The sequence below is a fragment of the Phoca vitulina genome, unplaced genomic scaffold (assembly GCF_004348235.1).
Source record: "Phoca vitulina isolate PV1807 unplaced genomic scaffold, GSC_HSeal_1.0 scaffold11, whole genome shotgun sequence".
In the NCBI taxonomy this organism is placed as follows: Eukaryota; Metazoa; Chordata; class Mammalia; order Carnivora; family Phocidae; genus Phoca; species Phoca vitulina.
Genome location: NW_022589714.1, coordinates 38,422,178 through 38,445,877, shown reverse-complemented (window position 1 = coordinate 38,445,877; position 23,700 = coordinate 38,422,178). Strand labels below are relative to the sequence as shown.

The following is a 23,700-nucleotide window of genomic DNA, read 5'->3' as shown; positions in this document are numbered from 1 at the left end:
GGAAAATAAAATAAAATCTCAGAAGTAGCCAGAGAAAAGTAGACACATTACTTTCACAGGGGGCAACAATAATGCTGACAACCAAAATGACAGAAGCCAAAAGACAAAGGAAATAGGATATATACAGAAAATAATGTACATTCTATAATGGCAAAACTTTGGGAAAATCAAAATATCCAATAATAAGATACAATTAATTAACAGTAAATCAGCCATAGTATGAAATATTCAGCAGTAAAAAAAATGGCATATGAAAGTGTTATAATAGGTTACAAAGAAGTATGTACTGTATGAACGTATTTTGTGTGTGGGTATATTAAAATGTCAATGTTTAATCTCAATGTTAAAGGGCTGTGGATAATTCTAATTGTATTCTTTATGCTTTCCTGAGTCTTTAAGGTTTTTGTTTGTTTGCAAAATGTGTATTTTTTAGGTAATTAAAGAGAATTATAAAGAACAAGTTAAAGAGTTACAATGGTAAAAATAAGTTAAAGTCAAGGAACACCAATTAGTAAGTTAAACAGTTATGATGAGGATAAGACTGTAAATTTAAATGCAAGCATATCAATAATTAAATGTAAACAGTCTAAACACCTCAATGAAAAGGCCAAGATTATAAAACTGGGTGAAAAACCAAGACCTAACTATAGACTGTCAACGAGAGAGACACTTTAAATATAGAGAAATAGATAAATTAAAAGTAAGAGGATGTTATATATAGCATATAAACACTAATAACAAAAGTGAAGTAGATTTACTAATATCAGACCTAGTAGACTTTGGAAGATGAAAAATCGCTAGGGATAAAGAGGACATTATATGATGCTAAAGGGAACAATTAATCAAGACATATCATTCCAAACTGTATATGCAACTAAGAACAGAACTTCAACATATACTGAGCAAAAACTAGTAAGACTTAAAAGAGAAATAGACAAAGCCACAATTTCAGTCGACAACCTCAACATTCCTCTCTCAATAATTGATTTTTTAAAAGGCAAAAAGCTAGAGAAACTGAACACTATCAATTAACTTGACCTAATTGACATTACACCCAGCAAGAGCAGAATACATGTTTTCAAGTGCACAGGTACATATTCTGGGCCATAAAATAAACACAAAACTAAAAGAACTGTAATCATATAAAGTATGTTCTTCATTATAAAATTAAACTAAAATTTAAAAACAGGAAGATACTTGAAATATTCTCAAATATTAGGAAACTAACGAACACATTTCTGAATAAGCCACGGGTCAAAGACAAAATCAGAAAGGAAATTAGGAAATATTCTGAGTTGGATGAAAATGAAAACAAAACACATCAAAGCTTTTGAGATATAGCTAAAACAGTGCTTAGGGGGAAGCAGATAGCATCAAAATGCTTATAGAAAAGAAAGATCTCAAATAAAGAAAAAGGAAGTGTGAATTAAACTCAAAGCAGCAGAAGGAAGAAAATAGTGAAGATAAAAGAAGACTGATACTGAAAACAGGGGAAAAAAAAAAAAAAAGAGGAAAAATCAATGAAACCAAAGGCTGTTTTGAAAAATGAGTACGATGGATAACTCTATTCAGACTAGTTGAGAAAAAAAAGGAAGGAGAAACAAATTGCCAATATCAGGAATTAAGAAGAGAAGCATCACCACAGATTCTATACATATTTAAGAATAATAAGGGAATTTCATAAATAACTTTCTGCCAATTAATTTGTTGTTAGATGAAAGACAACCTTGAAAGACATAAACTACCAAATTTTCTCCAAAAAAAAAAAAAAAAAAAAAGGATAACCCCGATAGCTTTACATCTAAGGTTACTCATAGCTAAAGACTTTCCCACAAAGAAAACCAATAGCCTCACTGTTGAGTTCCTCTGAACTTAAAAAAAAAAAGAAAAAAATGAAAAAAAAAATACTAATTCTACAGAAACTCTTCCAGAAAATAAAAAATGAAAGTAATTCCGTACTCATTTTATAAGGACAGCATCATCTGATCTAACAACCAGAAAAAAGACATAAGAAAATTCCACATCAATATCTTTCACGAACACAGATGCAAAAATACTTATAACAAAATACTACAAAATCAAGTCCAGCAAGATATGAGATTAATACATCATGACCAAGTGGCATTCATCCTAGTAATGAAACTTTCAAAAATCAATCCATGTAATGTATGATGTACCATCATAAAAAGAAAAACTATAAGATCTCCAAGGATGTAGAAAAATAATATAAAATTCAACATCCATTCATTATTCTCAGCAAACTAGGAATAGAAAGAAGTTTCCCTCAATGTGATAAAGAACATCTAAGAAAATCTTACAGATGTTTTAATGGTGAAAGACCGAATACCCATACAATCAGGAAAAAAGGAAAGGAAACTGCCAAAGTTTTTCCCAAAGAGGTTAACATCATATTTAATGGTGAAAAACTGCATGTTTCCCCCAAAAATCAGGAAAAAGGCAAGGATGTCTATTTTCACCACTTGTACACAACACTGTACTTGAAATCCTAGTCACTGCAGTAAGACAAGAAGAAATAAAAAGCATACAAATTAGAAAGAAATAAAACTTTTTATTTGTAAATAACATGATTATCAATGTAGAAAATTCCAAATAATATACAATACAAAACAACAACCTATTTTAGTTAATAAATGAGATCAACAATATTGCAGGATAAAAAGTTCATATACAAAAATAGATTTTATTGCTATATATTAGCAATGAACCAGAAATTAAAATTTAAAAAAATCTTAGAGCATCAAACATGAAAATCCACAGATAAATCTAACAAAATATGTACTAGATTTATATTCTGAAAATTATAAAACACTGATGAGGGAAACTAGGAAAGACCTAAGTAAATGAAGATCTATACCATATTCGCTGATTAGAAGGCTTAACACCACTGTCAATTTTCCCCAAACTGAGTTCTAGATTCAAAGCAGTTCCAATCAAAATCTCAGCACATGAGGGGCACCTGGGTGACTTGGATGAGCGTCTCTTGATTTTGGCTCAAGTCATGATCTCAGAGTCATGAGATTGAGCCCTGCATAGGGTTCGCGTGCTGGGCATGGAGCCTGCTTAAGATTCTCTCTCTCCCTCTCTCTTTGCCCCTCCCCCCTTAAAAAAAATCCCAGCACATGTTTTGTAGAAATACTGAAAAGCAAAGAACCTAGAATGAAAAAAAAAAAGGTTTGAAAAAGAAAAAGCTGAAGGATTCGTAAGACCTGATTTCATGACTTAGTAATCAAGACGGTCAGGTACCGGCCTAAAGATAAGCATACAGACCAAGGGAACAAAAGAGAATCCAAAATAGACCCATGTATATATGGTTTTAGATAAATATGTCAAGATAAATCAATGAAGAAAGGATAAATCTTCTCAACAAATAGTGTTGGAACAATCAGACATCCATATGCAGAAAGAAAAAAAAAAAGAACTTCAACCCTCACTTTGCATCATATACAAAAACAAACTCAAAATGAATCGAAGACCTAAATGTAAAAGTTAAAATTTAAAATATGAAGAAGAAAACATAGGAGAAAACCTTTGTATGCTCGGGTTAGATCAAGATTAGATAAGACAAAAAGTACGAGCCATAAAAGAATAAAAACCAAAAATTGGACTTCAAAATTAAAAATTTCAGCTCTTCCAAATATACTTTAAGAAAAGTCAAGCCCCAGACTCAGAGAAAATATGTGGAAAACATATTTCTGTATAAAGGCTATAAAAAGAACTCTTACATTTTAATAAGAGAAAACAACCAATTGTTCAAACGATTTGAATACTTTAATAAAAGCTACAGATAGCAAATGAACATATGAAAAATGCTTAATATCATTAACCATCAGAGAAAAGAAAGTAAAAGCACAATGAGATATTATTACCTACCTATCAGAATGGCTAAAATTAAAACAAACAACAGAATGAATCGTAACAAATGCTGGCAAAATTATGGAGCAACTAGAAATCTCCCATTTCTGGTGGGGGAGGGCCCATTGGTTCAGCTGCTTTGGAAAACACTTTCTTAGAAGATTAAATATTTACTTACCATACGATCCAGTAATCCCACTCCTAGGTGGGATATAGCCACCATTTATATCCAATATAAATGAACATGTAAATCCACAAAAAGCTCTGTCCATCCATGTTCATAGCAGATGTATTCTTAATAGCCAGAATTTGGAAACAATCAAAATGTCCACTCAGTTACACAGATAAGCAAATTGTGGTGCATCCATACAATGGAATGTTACCGAGCAAAAATGGAAGTGAACTGCTGATACACATGACAAGATGGGTGAATCCCAGAAGCATTACGCTAAATGAAAGACGTCAGGCACAAAAAACCCTTAAATCCAAACTCATTTAGAATTATTTCATTTTATTTGCTATTCTGGAAAAGTTAAAAAAAAAAAATAGAAATCAGATCAGCGGTTGCCAGGAGTGATGGGTGGGGGGATTGATTACAAAGGAACACGAGACAACTTTTTGGCATTAATGCATCTTGATTGTGGTGGTGGTTACATGACTGTGTTTATTTGTCAAAAGTCATTGAATTGTACTGTATATCTAAAAAGGGGTTATTACTGTATGTAAACAATACTGCATTCAACTAATTTTTTTAGAAGAAATATATTTTATGTGTCCTGTCTAAAAAAACTATTGCACTCTATGAGGTAATAAATAAATACGCGAAAACATTTGCTAACCTGGAGTTGTGGGAAAAAGAAAATTTGAATAAGTAGTGAAATAAATGTCTCAAAAAGTTTTACACGACATTAAATGAAAACCTAACTACGTAGTAATTCAACTCTTGCTTGTAGTGGCCAAACTTCTCATTCTGTTCAAAATGTCCTGGGATTTGGAAGTCCTAAAATGTAAAAACTTTTTAAAAAAGTTGTGCTGAGGAACACAGCTGAGGAGGTTCAGAGGACTTTGGAAAGTCAGGGGGAAGGTGGGGAGTAAAGGACAAGCCAGGCCAGAAGTGAGAAGGAACGGTACAAGGCTGGAGGGCAACCCCGTGGGTGTGGCGTTGCAAGACTTTGCAAAACACGGGCACCTGGGTGGCTCAGTTGGTTAAGCGACTGCCTTCGGCTCAGGTCATGATCCTGGAGTCCCTGGATCGAGTCCCGCATCGGGCTCCCTGCTCAGCAAGGAGCCTGCTTCTCCCTCTGACCCTCCCCCTCTCATGTGCTCTCTCTCTCTCATTCTCTCTGTCTCAAATAAATAAAAAAAAAAAAAAAAAAAAAGACTTTGCAAAACTCAAGACTGATCAATGACTCGTCCATCTAGTAAAGCACTGACTGAGCATGTGCTAGGTGTCGGGCCCTGGTCTAAGTGCTGCGGGTCAGCAGTGGACAGTCTGCGTTCTACAGGGAGGAGGGAATGAACAAAACAGGGGAGTATATGAAATGGTAGGCAGGTGTTAGGGTGACAAAAGAAGGCAGGGAAGGGGGGTATGAGGTGCTAGGGCAGAGGCTGGGGTTTCAGTATCTGAAAGGGTGTGCAGAGAAGGCCTTCTTGGGAAAGTGATATTTGAAAAAAGACCTGAAGAAGGGGGAGGGAGCTGTGAGGAGAGCTCTAAAAATGGGTGCTTTCCAACACCGAGCGTTCGTGGCCTACTCAACTCACATCCACTTACTTTGCTGAGATCTGTTTCGTTTCCATAATAAGGATATAAAAAGATGCCATTTACTGCAATCCCTGGTTATGATAGTTTATAAAAATGATTTATGGAATACATATAATCTTCATTTCACCTGAACAGGAAACATTTGAAATCCAACTGAAAGAAAACTGCACGTCTCAATTTCTTTTTAAGCGCTACTCCCCCTCTTTGAGACCTGTCCCTCTTTTAACATTCATTATACACGATTCTGGAAAAGTTGAATGGCACAGTTTAGTATTAATAAATTTCTGAGTATTATTAGCTGGGAAAAGGGGTTGGGAAAAACCAGGAGGAAATAGCCTATCCATATGAAAACAATAATCACATAGTATTTATTGTCTGGGATTGAAATGTTTCAAATATGCAAAGCAATAAAATGTCAGGAAAAGCAAAACTTCCTAATGTTAAAAAGATCATAAATTTTTTCCCAAAATAAGACATATAAAAAAAAGTCAGGTGATACTTTATGTCACAGGAAAAATATACACTTAAATCTAAGTTATAGCAGCTCAAAAATGTTCAGAAGGCACAATCTATCACCACAAAAGGACGGAAGAGCCTGATGAAAGTTACTGTGAGAGCACAGAAAGCAATAGCTATCTTTTTTTTTTTTTGAGCTTGAGAATCACTTTTTAACATAAAGAAATACCCGGACCCACGCATTCTGTAACTTATACTTTTGTTAACTCTTGAATGAAAAATCATATGTAATGTCAAAAAGCTACCAGGATTTCAGGATCACTTTTAAATGAATTGAATTTTATAAATCACATGGGCACATATGTATATATTTAAAACTAGAGTGGCATCTACATGGGCAAAACATGTTTATTTAATCTACAGGTAATTTAATGTAGGTGGCCTCCTGGGCCCCTTTCACGAATTCCAATCTCACACAGGTCCCTGACTCACTGTCTGGGAATTGTAGACTCCATGTTGATTGCTTGGCTTTCAAGGGTGCTATTCTTTTTTTTACATGAATGAATGAATGAATGAATGAATGAATGAATAACAGAGACAAAGAACCCAGACATTTTAATTGTAAGCTAGTCTTGGGTGCTAAACTGTTGCTTCCAGTTCACAAAACCTCATTATTTTCAAGCTAAATAGATCTTCATATTTGCTTTATGTTCAGTGGACATATTACTGCATTACCTTTAGGGAAATCTCAACCTAAAATGGCTCACTGTCTTTAAATAAACCAGTAGGAGAACTGGCACATTTTCAAAGATGGTGCTATATATAGAAATAGCAAGTATGTCTATAATTCTTTTTCAGGTTTGTACAGATGCAGGTGGGACACTGAGGTCACTAATCCCTTCAAACAAGACTGAAGTTACAGTGACCTACTCATAAAGGCTACAAGAAGCCTGATGCTCAGAGTGCTCTGGTTTCTCTGAGCCACTGCATTTGTCTTTAAGAAAAAGGCTGTGACTGGGGGCGCCTGGGTGGCTCAGTTGGTTAAGCCCCTGCCTTCGGCTCAGGTCATGATCCTGGAGTCCCGGGATCGAGTCCCGCATCGGGCTCCCTGCTCAGCAGGGAGCCTGCTTCTCCCTCTGACCCTCCCCCCTCTCATGTTGTCTCCCTCTATCTCATTCTCTCTCTCAAATAAATAAATATAAAAAAAAAAAAGAAAAAGGCTGTGATCATCTACAGTTCATGAAATTTGCAGCCAAACAAGCATCAATAAAAGATTAAACTGATTTAACCAAACAACCAAAAAAAAAAAAAAGTTCTGTGCTTATTGTTTAAATGAATAATTTCTTTTCCACCAACCAACCAACATATGTTTATTGAATACCTAATATGTGCATGTGGTGATTACAAGAGGGTATACATCCAAGACTTGCCCTCAAGAAATTCTTAATCTGGTGCAGGCTACAAGGCACAGAGAGAGACAATTAGCGACACAAAATAGGAAGTATAAAGAACAAGAGGGGCATAATTAGCTCAGAGGAAGCAGAAGGTAGCATGCACTGAGGCAACCTTTATGGGAAAGAGCTAGGGAAGGAGGCCACCATGAAAACCTAGGAAACGGGAGGCAGATTTATTTTTCATGCTGGCAACAGAAACACAGGACGTCCTACATATGTAGGGGAAACACTAAGGAACTGCTTGCTTGTAGTTTCGGGTTCGCGCCTCCATGGTAGAGTACCCCACCTCTCATGTCTGCTGTCATCTGGCGCGCCCCCATCGCCCCCCCGGAACACAGGATGTTGACACCATGCTGATCTCACCTATGTTGCCGCGTAACTAACAAACTGCCCAAGTCCATCTGGGCTCACTGTCTCTTCTCAGGTCAGATCTATGGAAGAGTGGCAAGCCAACCCACCCGCAGCACACTCACTGCTGCTTAGGGATGACTTGGCTAAGTGACAAGAAGTGGCCAATACACTGCCAGGTGAACTAACTTCTTATAAGTAAAGTGGTTGGAAGAAGTCAATCCATGCCATTCAGAAAACAACGCGGCAGGTATGCTGGGCCATAGGCTGGTGTGCTGCTAGTTGGGAATCCTAAGGGACCTAAGTCAGCAAGTGACTTGAGCTGAGGCAGAGCAGACCTAGGGTTGAATTAGGGAAGCTGCTAACTACTGATGAGAGAGGAAAATCATCATTTCTGATTCATATCACGCTCAGCAACTTTCTTTCCACTTTATTTTCTCTCCCCGTCTGCCATGCCCCCCAAGCACATGCACAGAAATCCTGGGCCAGGAGAAACAATGACTATGTCATCATTAAGGAGCAAACATCTAAAAAGGGCATTTGGAGTCCACGGTCTCTCATGGGACTCCGAGAAACAAACTGAGGGTTCTAGATGGGAGGGGGGTGGGGGGACAGGTTAGCCTGGTGATGTGTATTTTTTAAGTTTTTTTTTTTTTTTTTTAAGATTTTGTTTATTTACTTTTCAGAGAGAGAGAGAGGGAGAGAGCACAGGCAGGGAGAGTGGCAGGCAGAGAGAGAAGCAGGCTCCCCACTGAGCAAGGAGCCTGATGTGGGACTCGGATCATGACCTGAGCCGAAGGCAGACGCTTAACTGACTGAGGCACCCAGGTGTCCCCCGGTGATGTGTATTAAGGAGGGCACATACTGCATGGAGCACTGGGTGTTATACGAAAACAATGAATCATGGATCACTACATCAGAAACTAATGATGTAATATACGGTGATTAACATAACAAAATACAATAAAATTTAAAAAAAAGGGCATTTGTACAAAGTTTCAAGGGATTGTCATATGTACCTGTGTATCTGCCACTGCAAACACATGTAAACAAGATGGGGATTATTTTATAACAGGATGTACAGACCTTGTATGAAAGCATAAAATAGTAGTGTAAGTAATTAGAGCCTTCTGGAGAAATGTGATCTTCATACAGGAGAGGCTTTATAAACATGGATCTTGGATCTTTGAGGAAGTTTTTTTCACAATTTGTATAGGGACTCTGAGTATGTGCATTGATCATATGTATTTATATTAAGGTTTAAGACATTATAGAGGACTTGGCATCATCCAGTGTAACTATAGTCTATTACCCATGATGTGATAGTCCATTATATACCTAATACTTGGCCTTAGAGAAGGAATATTCAGTTAAAATGAAATTTTCTTGTAACCAAGATTTTTGGAACCAAGTGCTTCTGGGCTCAGAGCAGCAATTCTCTTTAACACATTATTAGAAACCTATACTCGAGCATGCTCCACGCTGTGGAACGGTGGTGAAGGACATGGGCTTTGGGGTCAAAGCGCTGGGTACAAATGTTAGCTCCATCAGCTTCCTCTCTACTATGTATGGGTAATGGGGGGAATAACAGGGCACATCCCATAGAGGGGCTGTGAGTATCTAACGGGACAACTTGCACGAAGTGCTTGGTACACAGGATGACACGTGGAGTGCTGGAATTATTATGTCAGACTTATTCTTAAGATGCTGGTAAAATATAGACTCATTTTTGAAAGCAAGTGAAGTGTTACCTGGTTTAAGTAAAATTAAATAAGCAATCTTCTTGATTCTTGATTTTTCCCAATATTATTTTTTCTACTTTTTTCCTTTGGAAAAAAATGGGAATAATGAATATTGGATGGTGATGAGCAGAAGAAGGAATGTGAATATAATGCTCTATACAGAATTACAGTGGTTTCCAACAATGAAATATTGTATGTAGGTTTTTTGTGACTTTCTAGGAATTGATTATTTTAAAATATGCTTCAATTGCCAAAACTCCCATGACTTATGATGGCCCAGAAAACAAATGCAAGTCTCTTTCCTTGTGTTGGCTTTTTTTTTTTTTTTTAAGCACTACAGTATCACTCCCAACACTGGAGACTTACTTTAAGAGATAAGACTTTTTTAATATTTGAGTTTTTAAAGGCATCTGGCCCTTATTTGACCATCACATTCATATCCAATTCCTGCAGGCATGGTTTTGTTGTTTAAGTTCGGCTTGATGCCCTCTGCAGAAAGCCTCTGCTTTAATGAACACAACTCCACGAAAACTGCTAGAGTCCCCTGCCTACCTCCACCCCCCTCCCTTTACTCTAAGAGCATGGAAAGTTTCATCTTGGATTTCAAATAAGGAGATAAAAATAAGAAAAATACATTGCTGGAGAATCAGCTTTCTGTGGGAGCCACCGCCTTGACATATTCATTCAACTTGATGCCCTCCTATTATTTGCAGAAGTGTTTATGTACTATGAAATGTTCAGCCAGAGCATACCGGAAACTGTAAAATAGTTTACGAGATGTATACATGGCTGAAGGTAGAATTTTAAATGCAACCTGGGAAGGTTCTATCTAAATTCCAGGAGGGTAGAGGAGGGAATACTTTCTCTGTAGTGATTCAGTCTTACACAAGGGGTTATATGAACTGGAAAGAAATACCTGATTTGGGAACTATATAACATTTTTTTCATAAAATTAAACCTTATAATTTTTAGACAAGTAAACTTGTTTTCTTTCAGACCAAGAATCACCACTTATGTTTATTTGTCTTCTACGTGGTAAAAGCATTAAATGTGGATTGTTTATTATTTTATAAGAAACAAAGGACAAACAGTAATAAATGAAGAATTTTCCCCAGGTACAGGAATTATATACACTATTTAAAAAATATTTGTGCTTCTGATGGTTTTTAAATAAAAACCCTTGGTTCTAAAATTGGAACATTATTTTTGAATCTTAACTATTGCAATATGTGAAGGCAGGAAGGTTAATGACATAGCTCAGGACGGCATGTTCGGAACGTCACATTCCAAACTCAGGTGAAGGGAGAAATATTTCTATTTCCTTTACTCTCAGATCTATGAGGCCATGTCAATTTCCCATAAGAGAGGCTATTTTTATTGATTTGTCGGTTTTATTTATTTTTTTCAGATTTGAGCTCCAAAACACAAGGCTACAAAAATAGAGATTATTTTGTGTATTCACATTTGATTCAGAAATGAGCCTGATATGGCTGTTTTTGTTTTTGATAGCCTCTACCTCATGAAGTCATTGTGAAGATCAATGAAATCCCAGAGGTGAGGTTCCTGACACAGAGTCAGTGCTCAAGTGTGCTAGTCCCCTCCCCGCTGCTTGCAGACCTCTTTTTTTAAAAGACTGATGTAAACTGACATATAATACAGATTACTTAAGTATACCATGGGCCCTTTGAGGAAGATTTTAATGTAACACGTATGCTTTAGAATGTGCCCAAATTAGTATCATTTAAAAAATAAATGTAGGTTATTGTCTAGGATAAACATGCCATAAAATCCCAAATGCGTCTTGGTAGTATTTTATGCAAATCCAGTATGCTGGAGCAAAATGGTAGCCTGAGAATGAGGGGCCATGGATCTGGCCTCTGGACTGTCACTGCCATTACTGAGTGACCCTGGGAAAGTTAACTTCCCTCTCCAGGCTACATACTTTCACTGGGAAAATGAATGGTTGTTTACAGTGATCTCTAAAGACCATCTCCGCTCTAACATTTTATGATTTTACCTAACATTTTAATCTTGAGAGAGCAATTTATTGAAGTCGCATTTTCTGAGATTTTCCTTCTATAAATTTTTTTCTATATCCGCTGCTTAAGAAAATTTTATTTCACTTCAAATTCAATGTTGTTGAAAGAGTCAGAGAAAGGAGCTAAGTGTAGAAAAGAAAAAAAAATTAAAAATATTAATATTGAGCAATTATGGGGACATCTAGGCTGTTTTGGGACAGACATAAATGACCTTGTTTTATTCTAAATTCAGCTCACTGGCTTATGATGAAAAGTGAAAGGTTATTATATGGACTTACTGGGCAAAACCAGATTTTATAAATAATTACCTGTCAGACTGTTCAAGATAGACAAACATACGCCAGACCAACAAAAACACAGGCCTGTCATATTTCTGAGAGAAATGTACGTTGAGTCTTCCTTCTCTGGGACTATAAGGAGATCAGGTAGAATAAAATGAAGGGGAAAAAACCTAAACCCTGTATTTTTTGCCTTGTGCATACTTTAAAATGTAAAATGTGGGAGAGAAGGAATTTTGATGTGAAAAATTAGCCCCTGAAAATTTTATACATCTATAAGCCTGGCAGATCGAAACCAAATACAATAAATGCTGTCGTTTTAAAAGTTAGGATGTTTACTGCAAGCTTATAATTTTCCATGATTAGGGATGCCAAGAAAAATAAGAATGATGATAAAAAGAAAAGTTTAATCATACATTTCAACAAGCACAGATGGAACATCGAAACCCCTTGGCAATTTTTTGATATATATTATATATCTGTGTTTTTTTGTTCTTGACATGAAGATTTTTTCCAGAAGGAAGGACTAACACAGAACAGGTAAATGATAGTTAACAAATGTGAATAATATGGCACAATCATATTAACGGAGCTTCATGATGATTTGGTCACAGGCAGAAAATCTTTCATGCTTCTTATTTCTGTTTTTATTAATGCTTTACAAAGGCTCTTTCGGTGTGTGCAAAAACCATGATAAAAATAAAATTGCACAGAAGTCTTACCGAATTAAAGAAATAACTTCCTTTTTTGTAATTCAAGTTGAATCAGGAACTGTACAATTACATCTGCTACATTTTGATTTGCTCTCCAAAGTTCGAATTCCTCATTTAATGGAGAAAGTACAGATGCCAGAAGGGTAGCTCAGCTGCTCCCAGCAAGAAATGACCCAGTCCACAATTCCCGTGTAGCTGCGGGAGCGCTTTGAAGGGAGAAAGCAAATCATTCAACTCCCCTTTGTCAACAGATTCTGATTATTGTGCCCCTAAAATGGCTGTGTGTGTGTGTGTGTGTGTGTGTGTGTGTGTGTGTGTGTGGTGGGCCCAGGGCCAGAGGAGGGACAGGGGACAGAGAGACATGAAGACAGGGGAGGAGGGCCTATAAGAGGGAGAACACACATGACAGGCAGATCTGCAGGAAGTTCGGGAAGAAGGCATGAAAAACTAACATGGACTCTGTAAGCGGGGGGAAGGGATGCGAAGCTGGGGACAGCCAGTTCATCGGATCAATTAGGTCTCTGATTAGTGTGAGTTTATAGAACGAGTATTTGTCTCTAAAATACATGTAGGATATACGTAATCAGCAGATGTTGCAGTGAAGTTGGTGGGACAGTACAAAGGGAGAAGTGACTGTCCTTTTAATTTTGTTTCCTTTGTCCCAAACCTGGATTACAAAATGCATCAAATAAAACATAGACTAAACATTGTGGGGAGGGGGGGGAGGAGAAAAGACACTGCTTTTAAGATATGTGAGCTGAGGGCAGTAAATCCATTCCAAATTAAAATTTCAAAATTGTGTGATCTGCATTCTTGTCCACCTACACACTCTCCCAAACATCCTGCCATTAATTAGCTAAACGGCCCAGCCAGTAAACAAGATGAAACACTGAGGGGTCTGGAAAGAGAGCTGGAGTCAGCCAGTTGATAGTCACAACAAACCAACCCACTCCTGAGGATACAGAGAAGGTAAACTTGTATTTTATTTTGTCCAAAGAGGGGGACAGAAATCACCTTACTATAACAGGGCCTTTCCTGCTGTTACAGTCACAGTCCCATCAGCAGGCCAGAAAAGCCATCCCATTCCTGCGGTAGGCACTCTGTCAAAGAAGAAGAAATCTGCAATGAATTATCACATCAAGTCAAACCAGGAAAGGAGGCAAAAAAGCAAGCAGGGCTTTCTTCCTGTCTTGTAGACTCTGCTGCCTACACTCTAATAGGGTGCTCGATCTGAACATTTCTGGGGCCACCACTCTGTCTGATAGAAAGTCAGTGTGGTTAACAAGTGGTTAGCGAGTCTATTTTGGGGGGGAGTGGGAGATATGCAAAATAAGATATCCCCTTTTGTTAATTGATTGGGTTTGGTTAGGTCAAAGACATGTTGTGTTGAATCTGTTTGTCCTTTATAAACATGTGTTCTCGATTGGATATGCTCAAGAATCACTTCTAATTAACTATCTTAATAGTCTATAAATTACTGACTTGTTATAGCCTTCCCAGGCCTAATTTATAGCCTCCGTGAAAAGCTTGGAAACAGACACTAGCAGAGGCCTTTCCTCCTTGCTAAAACACAGTGATCTCTAAGGAGTTCTGTACATTATTGACGTTATAGAAAGCTCGAATCTTACATAATTTTACATACATACACATGTACATATAGACGTACATATGAATATTCATAGTGGAATAAAATATTCCATAAAAGAAAATGGGAAAATGGATACTAATGGCAAGAATATGATGTATTCCAGTAAATCAAGTAAAACTGCATGATTTTTCTTCCTGCAAGATCTATTCTACAGCTCAGAACTGCAAGAGCTGGACTACACAGGGCCTCTTGTGACTTGCCTTGAGTCTCATAATGAAACCCAGAATGAAACAGAACTAAAATCCAGGACTTAGGAAGAAAATTACCCTTTTCACCACATTTTTCATTATTTAAACTAGGACTAGTCATACTCAGAGAATGCATAACCCTCAATTAGATGGATTTTTTCTACAATCTGTTTTCAGAAAAATAGAAAAATGACAAAATCTCATATCAAGGATTTTTTTTTTCCTTTAGGCTAATAACTTTGATGCTAGAGTTTGTACACTTCCAGTCCAATACATTTACCTTCAACAGCCATGTTATAGGAAATATACAGTAAGTTTTTATGAGTAAGGTAACGCTATGGAGGTGCCGAAGAGTTTACACCTAGAAATGGTTAGATTACATTTATAATTACACCCAAAGAGAGAAAAGTGGAACCAAGCTTTTCAGAAAGACCTCTACCTATGTGAGGTGAAACCAAGCGGGTTTTCCGCATAACTTTCTGTTCATCATAAAATTCAATTAACTTCAAAACCTCTCCTCCAAATATCCAGCTTATTCAGGATTTACTATGGTTGTCAGGCTTTGGGACGCGCGCTGAAATTTCATAGGTTGGTTATGTGGCCCTGCAGATCAGCATTTCAAGGATGAGAGAACAGTGGCACATTCCACCTTTCATTCCTCAGGGCTCTCTCTGGGAGCTCGCCCTTTACCATCAGACTTTTTGTGCCACTGGATGCTTGGATTGAAGCAAACAGAATAACAAGGACTAGAAAAGTCCAGCTTTACCTCCTAAGAGCGTGCCCTGGAGAACAGTGTTAAATGAGTTCCTCAGAGAGCCGCAAATAACTTGCAGGAATGGATAGAGTGTCTTCCCACAACCACAGACAGGGGAGCCTCAGGCCTTGAACAGCCCCTACCACCACAGTTGCCTTAGAGAGGCTTATGCCAAAGTAATGCTTTCAGGTTCTTGACCTTGATGTTTGAAATTTTACAACCACAGTGACAACCTTTAACATAACATAATATTTAAAGCATGGGGATGGTTTACATGGAGATAAATGGACCTGGGAGTAAAGCTGGATTCCTCATAAAGGTAAATGGTTGAAGTGAGTTTTGCTTGAAAAAGAAGTTTTGGCTCAGGAGAAGACGGAGTCTTGGCTGAGCACACCTGAGAAATTACTAAGTTTCATCTTTCCAGGGTGGGCAATATGAAATGGTTCTGTCTAGTATTGAAAAGGTTACTTTTCAAAGATCAATTCACTATCACAGATGATTTATCACTATTGTTTGCAAATGACTATAAGACTAGAGACATTTAGTAGCAGAAACTTTGAGTAGCCAAGTTTAACGAGAAAGCCAGCGTTTAGAGCTGTCCCAGATTTCTGGAATAAGTTCTTCCTATTCCAATTTTAAAACAGAGAAGGGACAAACAAGCATGTGTGATTAGTGAAGAGCAATTTCGGCAAACCGATCCCCTAGGGTCCTCCACCCTGAGTCACAGCTTTTTCCTTTTGATGTACAAAGGATGTATGTTGTCTGTGGAGGGTGATTATGGGAACATCCCAAATTTGGCATCCTTTCCAGAGAAAGCAACTTTAAAGGAAGATGGATGAGGACAACTCATCTTTGTGTCAACTATGAATTTCTCTCTGTTTGTGTTGTGAATACTGAAACTAAATTTAAACACTGCTCGGTGTGAGGGCCTTCCAAAAGCCACATTCTCATGAAACACTTTGTATCCTACTTACTCTCTACTGTCAGATCCTATGAAGGACTCCCTGCTTCTACATCTTTATAGATACTCCTACTTAGTAAAACCCAGGCCTTGACCGGGAAAAGCTGGGGCCGCCTCCCGCACTATTAAAAAGTATAAATTAATCAATAACACACCCGACTTCAACCCAACAACCCAGCTTCTACATGCTATATACCACGTAAACTTTCTTATTTAATAAAACTCTGTTCTCTACTAGCTGCTCCTATGTGAATTTGTTGAAACCCTTAGACATGCTAGCATCTCTAAAGTTACCAGCAAAGATACTTCTTTTTTTTTTGAAGACCAATTGCAGTTCATAGGCTCTTTGTTTTTCTTAAATTGAGGATCAAGCTAGCTCCCAATTTTTGACATTCATATATTCATTCGGCTCCAAATTACGGCCTACTACCAGAATCTCAATCTAACTGGATCAGCTGACACATATTCTGCCTACTGCATTAGGCATTGATGGGTAGAAATTAACTCATAAGTTTTCACTTTTGAAATACAATTTTTTTCTTATCTACATATAGACAAACTAGAGCAAAAATTTAAATCTTAAACGGGTTTGTTGCTCCTTTTTTATGGGCCATCATAAATTGTACATTTCAAGGAATATAAATTAATATTAAAAAGCAAAGGATTAATATTTAAACAAAAGGTAAATATGCTACAAAACATAACCTGTAGCTCCTAGTCGAAAACAACTGTATGTATGTTATTTGCACCATTAACTTGATTAGTAAAGCTTTAACTATAGATAAAACTACCCCTTCCACCAGTTTGGATTTATACTTATTCTCCACTACTAGCTTTCCTGATTCTCTTCCACTTTCTCAAAACTTCAAATTAAATACAACAAAAATTTCACTGTAGGGACTGATATTGGCAAGATGGCTGGCTAGGAGGTCCCAAAGCTTGTCTCCCCACAAAAACAATGAATAAACAACTATAGACAGACCAAACAGCTCTGGGAAAGCTCCAGACTACAACAAAGAAGCAGCAGAAACCCTGCAGGGCTCAAATACTGAGCATAGCTGCATAGAAAAGTATAAGAAGCATTTTACCTGCATCACTCCACCTCCCAGCCCAGAGCAGCTCAGTGCAAAGAGGAACCCCCTTCGGAGGGATTATACCTGATGGGAAAAGGAGAGCAGGAGAACCCTAATAACCCTAATAACCCTAATAACCCTAATAACCCTCATCACTGCCGTGGCCACTTGTAGACTTTGCCACCGAGCACTACCAGTCTGCACCAACACTGAACTCAGCTAAAGTAGTCCCTGGAGTCCCCACTGCTGTTTCTCCTCACCACGGACTTACTAGAGTTACTGCTGTGGTGAGACCTGCCCCCAGGGGCCTCAGTTGATGCTGTGCCCCACTCTCTGGGATTGGGATACCACAGTACCTTGCCACTTGTGAAACTGGAAGGGCCGTTGCTTTCTGGGCCCTGCCTTCAGGATTCTAAGTCATGGCTTTGATCAGCCATCACTGGGGCTGAGCTGCTGCTATTCTGTGACTGATCCCTGGAGTCCTAAGTTGTGGCTTTGACCTGCCATCACTAGGCTGTGATGCTGCCGTTGCTGTTCTCTGTCCCACCCTCCATGTCCTAAGCCATGGAACTGACTTGCCATCAGTGGGTTGTAACGTTACAGCTCTGTGCCACATGCCTTGTGTCTTGAGATACAGCCTTGGCCTGACATCACAGAGGCCAAGCTGCTGCCCTGTCAGGGCTTTGACCCACCATCGCCAGGGCATGCTGTTGCTGTACCCCTCATCCTGGGCCTAAGTCACTGCTGTATCCTGTCATTCCACAGCCTGTGCCACTGCTGCGTGCCCCCATCCTGGGGTCCAAATCACCGTGGTGATTCCCAGAGACTCAGATCCTGGTTCCTTGGAAGAGCTGCACATGCATGCACACCAGACATTTGGACTGCCATCATTAACAAGTGCACGTGGGCCCCAGGACCCTGGTTTAACTGATGCACTGGGTGCCAGTTCACCCGACCTGGTACCAAGAGGCATTGCCCTTGGATAGAACTCCCTGTCACAGGAAAAAAAGGAGAACAGGAAGACCCCAGCTGTCTCTTCCACCTAGGACCCCAACAGCCCTAAACACTATTGCTGCTTATAGTACCTTTGCAGTCTTGGTCAAAGAAGAACCCCATAGTCTTTGTCAGCATTGACCTCAGTTGACATAGGTGTACAGATTATGCTGCTGTGCCCCCTCCAGAATCAGAGACACAGAAACCTACCCAGCCAGAACCCTCATAGCCACTTTCTGTTGCAAGTCTTTCCCCACCAAAGTCAGTCTAAAAGGCTGAAAGAGGTGACCCCTCTCAAGTGAGCAAACATTAATGCAAAGCCACAAGAAATGTGAAACAAGGAAACATGACACTACCAAAGGTACTTGATAATTTTCATGTTACTAACCCCAAAGAAATGGAGATCTGTGAGTTACCTGAAAAAGATTTCAAAACAATTATTTTAAGGAAGGGCAGAGAGATTCATGAGTACACAGATAGAGAGCAAAATGAACTTAGGAAAACAATGCAACAATAAAATGAGGAGTTCAACCAAGAGAAATCATAAAAGCATTTTGGAGCTGAACTATACAATCAATGAAATAAAAAATGCAAGAGAGCTTCATTAATAGGCTCAGTCAAGCAGAAGAAAGAATCTGTGAACTTGAAGACAGGTCTCTTGATATTATCCATTTGGAACAGAAAAAAGAAATAAAAAAGAAAAATAAAGAAAGCCTGTGTGAATTATGGGACACCATTAAACGAAACAATATTCATGTTATAGGAGTCCTAGAAAGAGAAGAGAGAAAGGATCAGAAAATGTAAAGAAATAATGGCTGATAATTTCCAAACTCTGGGGAGAGATGGCCATCCAGCTACATGAAACTTAAAGATCCCCAAAAAGATTCAACCCAAGGAGATCTTCACTGAGACAATATAATCAAAATCTTGAGTATCAAAGATAAAGAGAGAATTTTGAAAGCAGCAAGAGTTTAAAAAGAGTCATCACATACAAGGGAACCGTGATAAGGCTATCAGCAGATTTCTCGTAAGAAATCCTTCAGACCAGGAAGCAGTGGGATAATATACTCAAAGTGGTCGAAGAAAATAAAATGATGATCAAGAATACTTAACCCAGGAAAGTAGTTCCTGGGTAGCGATAAAGACTTTTCCAGACAAATAAAAGCTAAGGAAACTGATCACCACTAGACCTGCTTTTACAAGAAATGCTAAAGGGAGTTCTTCAAGATGAACAAAAGAATGTTAATTAGTAACATGAAAACATTAAAGTATTAAAATCACTGATACAGGTAAATATATAGACAAATTAAAAATACTCTAACACTGCAATGGTGGTATGCAAATCACTAGACTCTAAAATATAAGTTAAAAGACAAAAGTGTTAAAAATAACTATAGCTACAATAATTTGTTAATGGGTATACAATATGAAGAAACGTAAACTGTGACATCAACATTCAGTTGGAGGGCAAGTAAATGTGTAGAATTTTTTCTGGCAATGGAAGTTAAGTTGTTTTCAACTTAAAACAGACTGTTAAAAAATTTACTATGAAAGCCTCATGGTAATCACAAAAAAAACCTATAAAAAATATACAAATGATGAGAAAAGAATCAAAGCATACCACCTTAAAAATAATCAATTTTCAAAGAAAGTGAGAGAGGAAGGCAGGAACAAAAGAACTACAAAACAATCAGAAAACATTTAACAAAATGGCAATAGTAAGTCCTTACCTATCAATAATTACTTTAAATGTAAATGGTTTAAACTTTCCAATCAAAAGACATAGAGTGCTTGAATGGATTAAAAAAGAAAAGACCCAGCTATATGGTTCCTACAAGAGACTCCTTCCCACTCTTGAGAATGACCTCTTAGTGCATTTTACTTGATAGTTAAACCTTTAACATTAAATTAGAAGCTTAGTGAGAGCCAGGACTGTGTTACTTCTCTATGTATCCTTTGTACCACCAAGCACATAGTGGCTTACATAAAGTAAGAACTCATTAAAGATTTGCTAAAATCAAATTATTCAAGTTTATAGGAATTCAAGCAATAGAACCAAAATTGTCAGTCTTAGGCCTTTAGAAATGAAGTATATGTGAGTGTCCTACAATTCAACTTAATTCTGACACATCTACCTGGAGAGAGTATCATATCCCACAGGTTAAGGACTCAGTCCTACAAAAATGCTGAGATACATAGTTTATAGTTTATGAAGCACTTTCATGCCCATATCTAATTTAGTCTTAACACAACTAGTGAAAAAAAAAAAGTTATTATTCCCCCTTTTAAAGTGACATGACTAGTGAGTGGTAGATTTAGGATTTCAAACCCAGAGTCTGTACACTTTTCATCACACCACACTGTCTTACACTAAGCAAAAGAAAACAGAATCCCTGAAATCTCACATAATTTATTCTACCCAGATTACTATCGACATACATATTCTCCTAGTCCTAACAAACTCAATTCTTGCTCAACATCACTTAAAGGGTAAATTAAAATTTGAATTCTCATTTAAACTAGAGCAGACTGGTATAATACTTCAGAGGACAGAGATGGGACTTGAATCTAAATCATCTTCAGTTTGGAGGCATTTGCAACTGGTCCTTATTTTCCAAACCAATTTTGAGAACAGTATATAGTAAAAAACAAAAATAGAAACAAAAAACAAACAAACAAAAAAGCCACCGTACGCCCAAATCACTTGAGAAACTTAGAAAAATAACAGATACTCCAGCTCTCCTTCAAGTCAACTGGCCTGAGTGGAGTTTGAGCAATCCAGGTGGTTTGGATGCATGGTGAGGGCTGAAAATGGAGGGAGAGTGGATGAATATACCACTAACAGACCCCCAAAATTGGTTTTGTCAATAAATGGCTCCCTTTCAGAATCTGTCACGATTATACAGTAAATCATGTTTCTTAATGGAGATCCTAATATTGTCATTTAATTTAATATAGGAGAAATAGATATTAAGGTTTTCTGATCATGCCTTTTACCTAGACGGCAGATGGGATACCTCTATCTCTCACTGGAGGGTCATTATTGTTTTACCCTCCCCGATGCTGGGATGCTGTTGTAGAGGAACACAGTCCTTCAGACTGCCACGCCATGTTTAATTCCATAAAGAAAATGCGGTTTGGAAAACTGACTAAACCAAGCAGAACAAAACCCTTTGCTTATATCTAGAATCAAAGAACAATAGAATTCTGGGATGGGAAAGTATCTTGTGAACTCCTCTCTTCCAATTCCTAATTTAACAGATGAAAAAACCAATGCCGAGAGAGAGAGAGAGAAAGAGAGAGAAAGAGAGAGACCCATCACTGGTCAGCCCAGGATTTCTGACTCAGTCTAGGGCTCTTTATGGATGGTTCTCATTCTGCCCAAAGCTATGTGTTTAGCTTCTCTGACCCTGATGGGGAAAACAGATGTAGGGAAAGAAATTGTTTTTCCGGATTAAGAGCACTTGGGAGCAGCACAAAAGTGAAGGAACTGAAGTGTGTGCGTGTGGGGGTGTGGGGCTTAATGATGTCTAAAACAGGACAGCTGAGTAGTTAGAACAAGGCAGGCCATTATGAGCTTTTCGTTCTACTGAGTCTTCTGCTATATGATTAGCTCTTCCTTGGAGAATCACTTAATTTCCCTAAGTGCCCAAAAGAATAATTTTGATAAATGGATGAAATATCAAAATTAGTAAGAGAAACGTGGCTGAAAGGTTCTATGGCAAAAGTATGCATTTTTGGGACCTTCACGGGGTGACATACCATGTGTTCCCAAAGAAGTTTTACTAAGGCTGTGCTCAGTGTCTGATTTAAGGCTCAGCAAATAAGGTGGCCTGCCTGGATCTGTTTGGAGTTGGCCAATTTGAGTTACATCCAGTAGTAAAAAGGACAATAAAAGGATTTGGAGCATATATTCTCCCTTTCCCAAGCTCCCCCTAACTCCCAATTAACTAAGTGTAGGGGAAACTCTTTGCATTTTAGGTGATTTGTGGGCCCCAGGAGCTGCCCCGGTTATCAGGGGCCTGGTGGTTTCCCAAGTGTTCTCTACCCTACAGGGAGGAAGAAGCACAGAGGGAAGGGGTCCTACAGCCACTAGCTTGGCTTTGCTGGAGGGAAAACGTGGGGAGGGAGTGGAGCAAACGAGAAGCAACAGGCTTTCCTTAGTCCTTACTTACTAAGTTAACTCAAGTGTTTGCTTTATTAAAATAGCCAGTTGAGCTGGGGCGGGAAGGTAGGTACTTGTCCGAATTTCTTGTATAAATGCTGTTTCACAAGACTGCTAAGTTAGCCCTCCCCCACCCCACTCCCAAGTTTTACCAGTAAAAACCAGTTGTGCTTCTATCTGGCCTTTTGTTACCTCTCTTCTGGCAGCAACAATGGAGACTATATCAAGTTGTCTCAAATTCGACTGCCCCCAGATGCCCCAGTTCAGCCCTGCCCTCTGTGGGGTCTCTGGATTCAGAGTCCAAGCCCTCTCTCAAACCCTCCTTTCGCCTTAGGAGGTGACTGTGCCCCGAGAGACATGCTGTTTTGTTTTAATGCTACAAAGCTTTGAAGCTCTGGAACTTCATATCAAAGCTATGTAATAGTTTTTTAAAAGATAAAATATGCCCCCTTTTCTTGCTGCCCTTGTGTCTGCGTGTGGGCAAGAGATTTAATTACAATGAATAAAACTGAATGGTGGTCTAAGACTCTTAAAATCAAAGTGGTAACCATGGCTGAATTTCATTAGCAAACATAAATACAAATAGGCACATCTTGTTTGTACCAATGCCATGTGACTTTTCCCCTTTTGATAATTTCATTCTAACTAACTCTGATATTTCAGAGAATCTAAATTGAACCACATGATGTATAGCACTACAACATGCAAAGCTCTTCATTAAACAGCTTCCTTTTTTTGTGTACTTCCCAATGTTATAAATATCCTGTGAATATCATGGAGGGCAGTTTGTCAGACAGCAGAGCCTTGATTTAACAACAGTGGAGGGAGCCCTGCCCTTTAAATAAGAGGTCTTGTCTGGCTGGCAGAATGGGAAAAAAGACATAGCATTAACTCTCATTCTATTCCAAGTAACTGGGCACCTATAAATCTTGAGGAACTTGTCATTTTATGCATGGTTTTCTCTAAGTATGTGTCAGATTCTTATTACCAAGTTATCTCACCATTCTGAACACAAACATTTCTAAATTAAAATTTAGTTATTAAAATTATAATTTCTAACTAAGTCACCCCAATCAAATTATATGAGTGATGTGTTAATTTTTGTTGTTGTTGAGCAAAATAATTAAGTGGCTGATACATACAACATTGTATTTCAGAGAAAAGGTTTTTCGTGAATGTTACCTTTAGCAATTTCATATGAGACTAAAAGTATACCATTTCCACATATAAATTATTTCTATGATATTGTGTGC

At 38.1% G+C, this 23,700-nt stretch overlaps 1 protein-coding gene across 5 annotated transcripts in view; it reads right to left on the bottom strand.

Annotated features, from left to right (window-relative positions):
- Window positions 1–8,842: 8,842 nt before the first annotated feature.
- Window positions 8,843–23,700, bottom strand: part of SUPT3H (SPT3 homolog, SAGA and STAGA complex component) — a 542,786-nt gene continuing 527,928 nt past the window's right edge. For 2 of the 5 annotated variants that reach the window (XM_032409727.1, XM_032409729.1), the window contains 2 exons: window positions 13,680–13,765; window positions 8,843–12,871 (listed from right to left, as the gene is read on the bottom strand). In XM_032409727.1, coding sequence (XP_032265618.1) covers window positions 13,713–13,765 — 53 coding nt within the window. In that variant the 3' untranslated portion in view covers window positions 8,843–12,871; window positions 13,680–13,712. Of the gene's footprint in view, window positions 13,766–23,700 lie in introns of all 5 variants that reach the window. The other 3 variants (XM_032409726.1, XM_032409728.1, XM_032409730.1) reach the window with 2 other exon arrangements.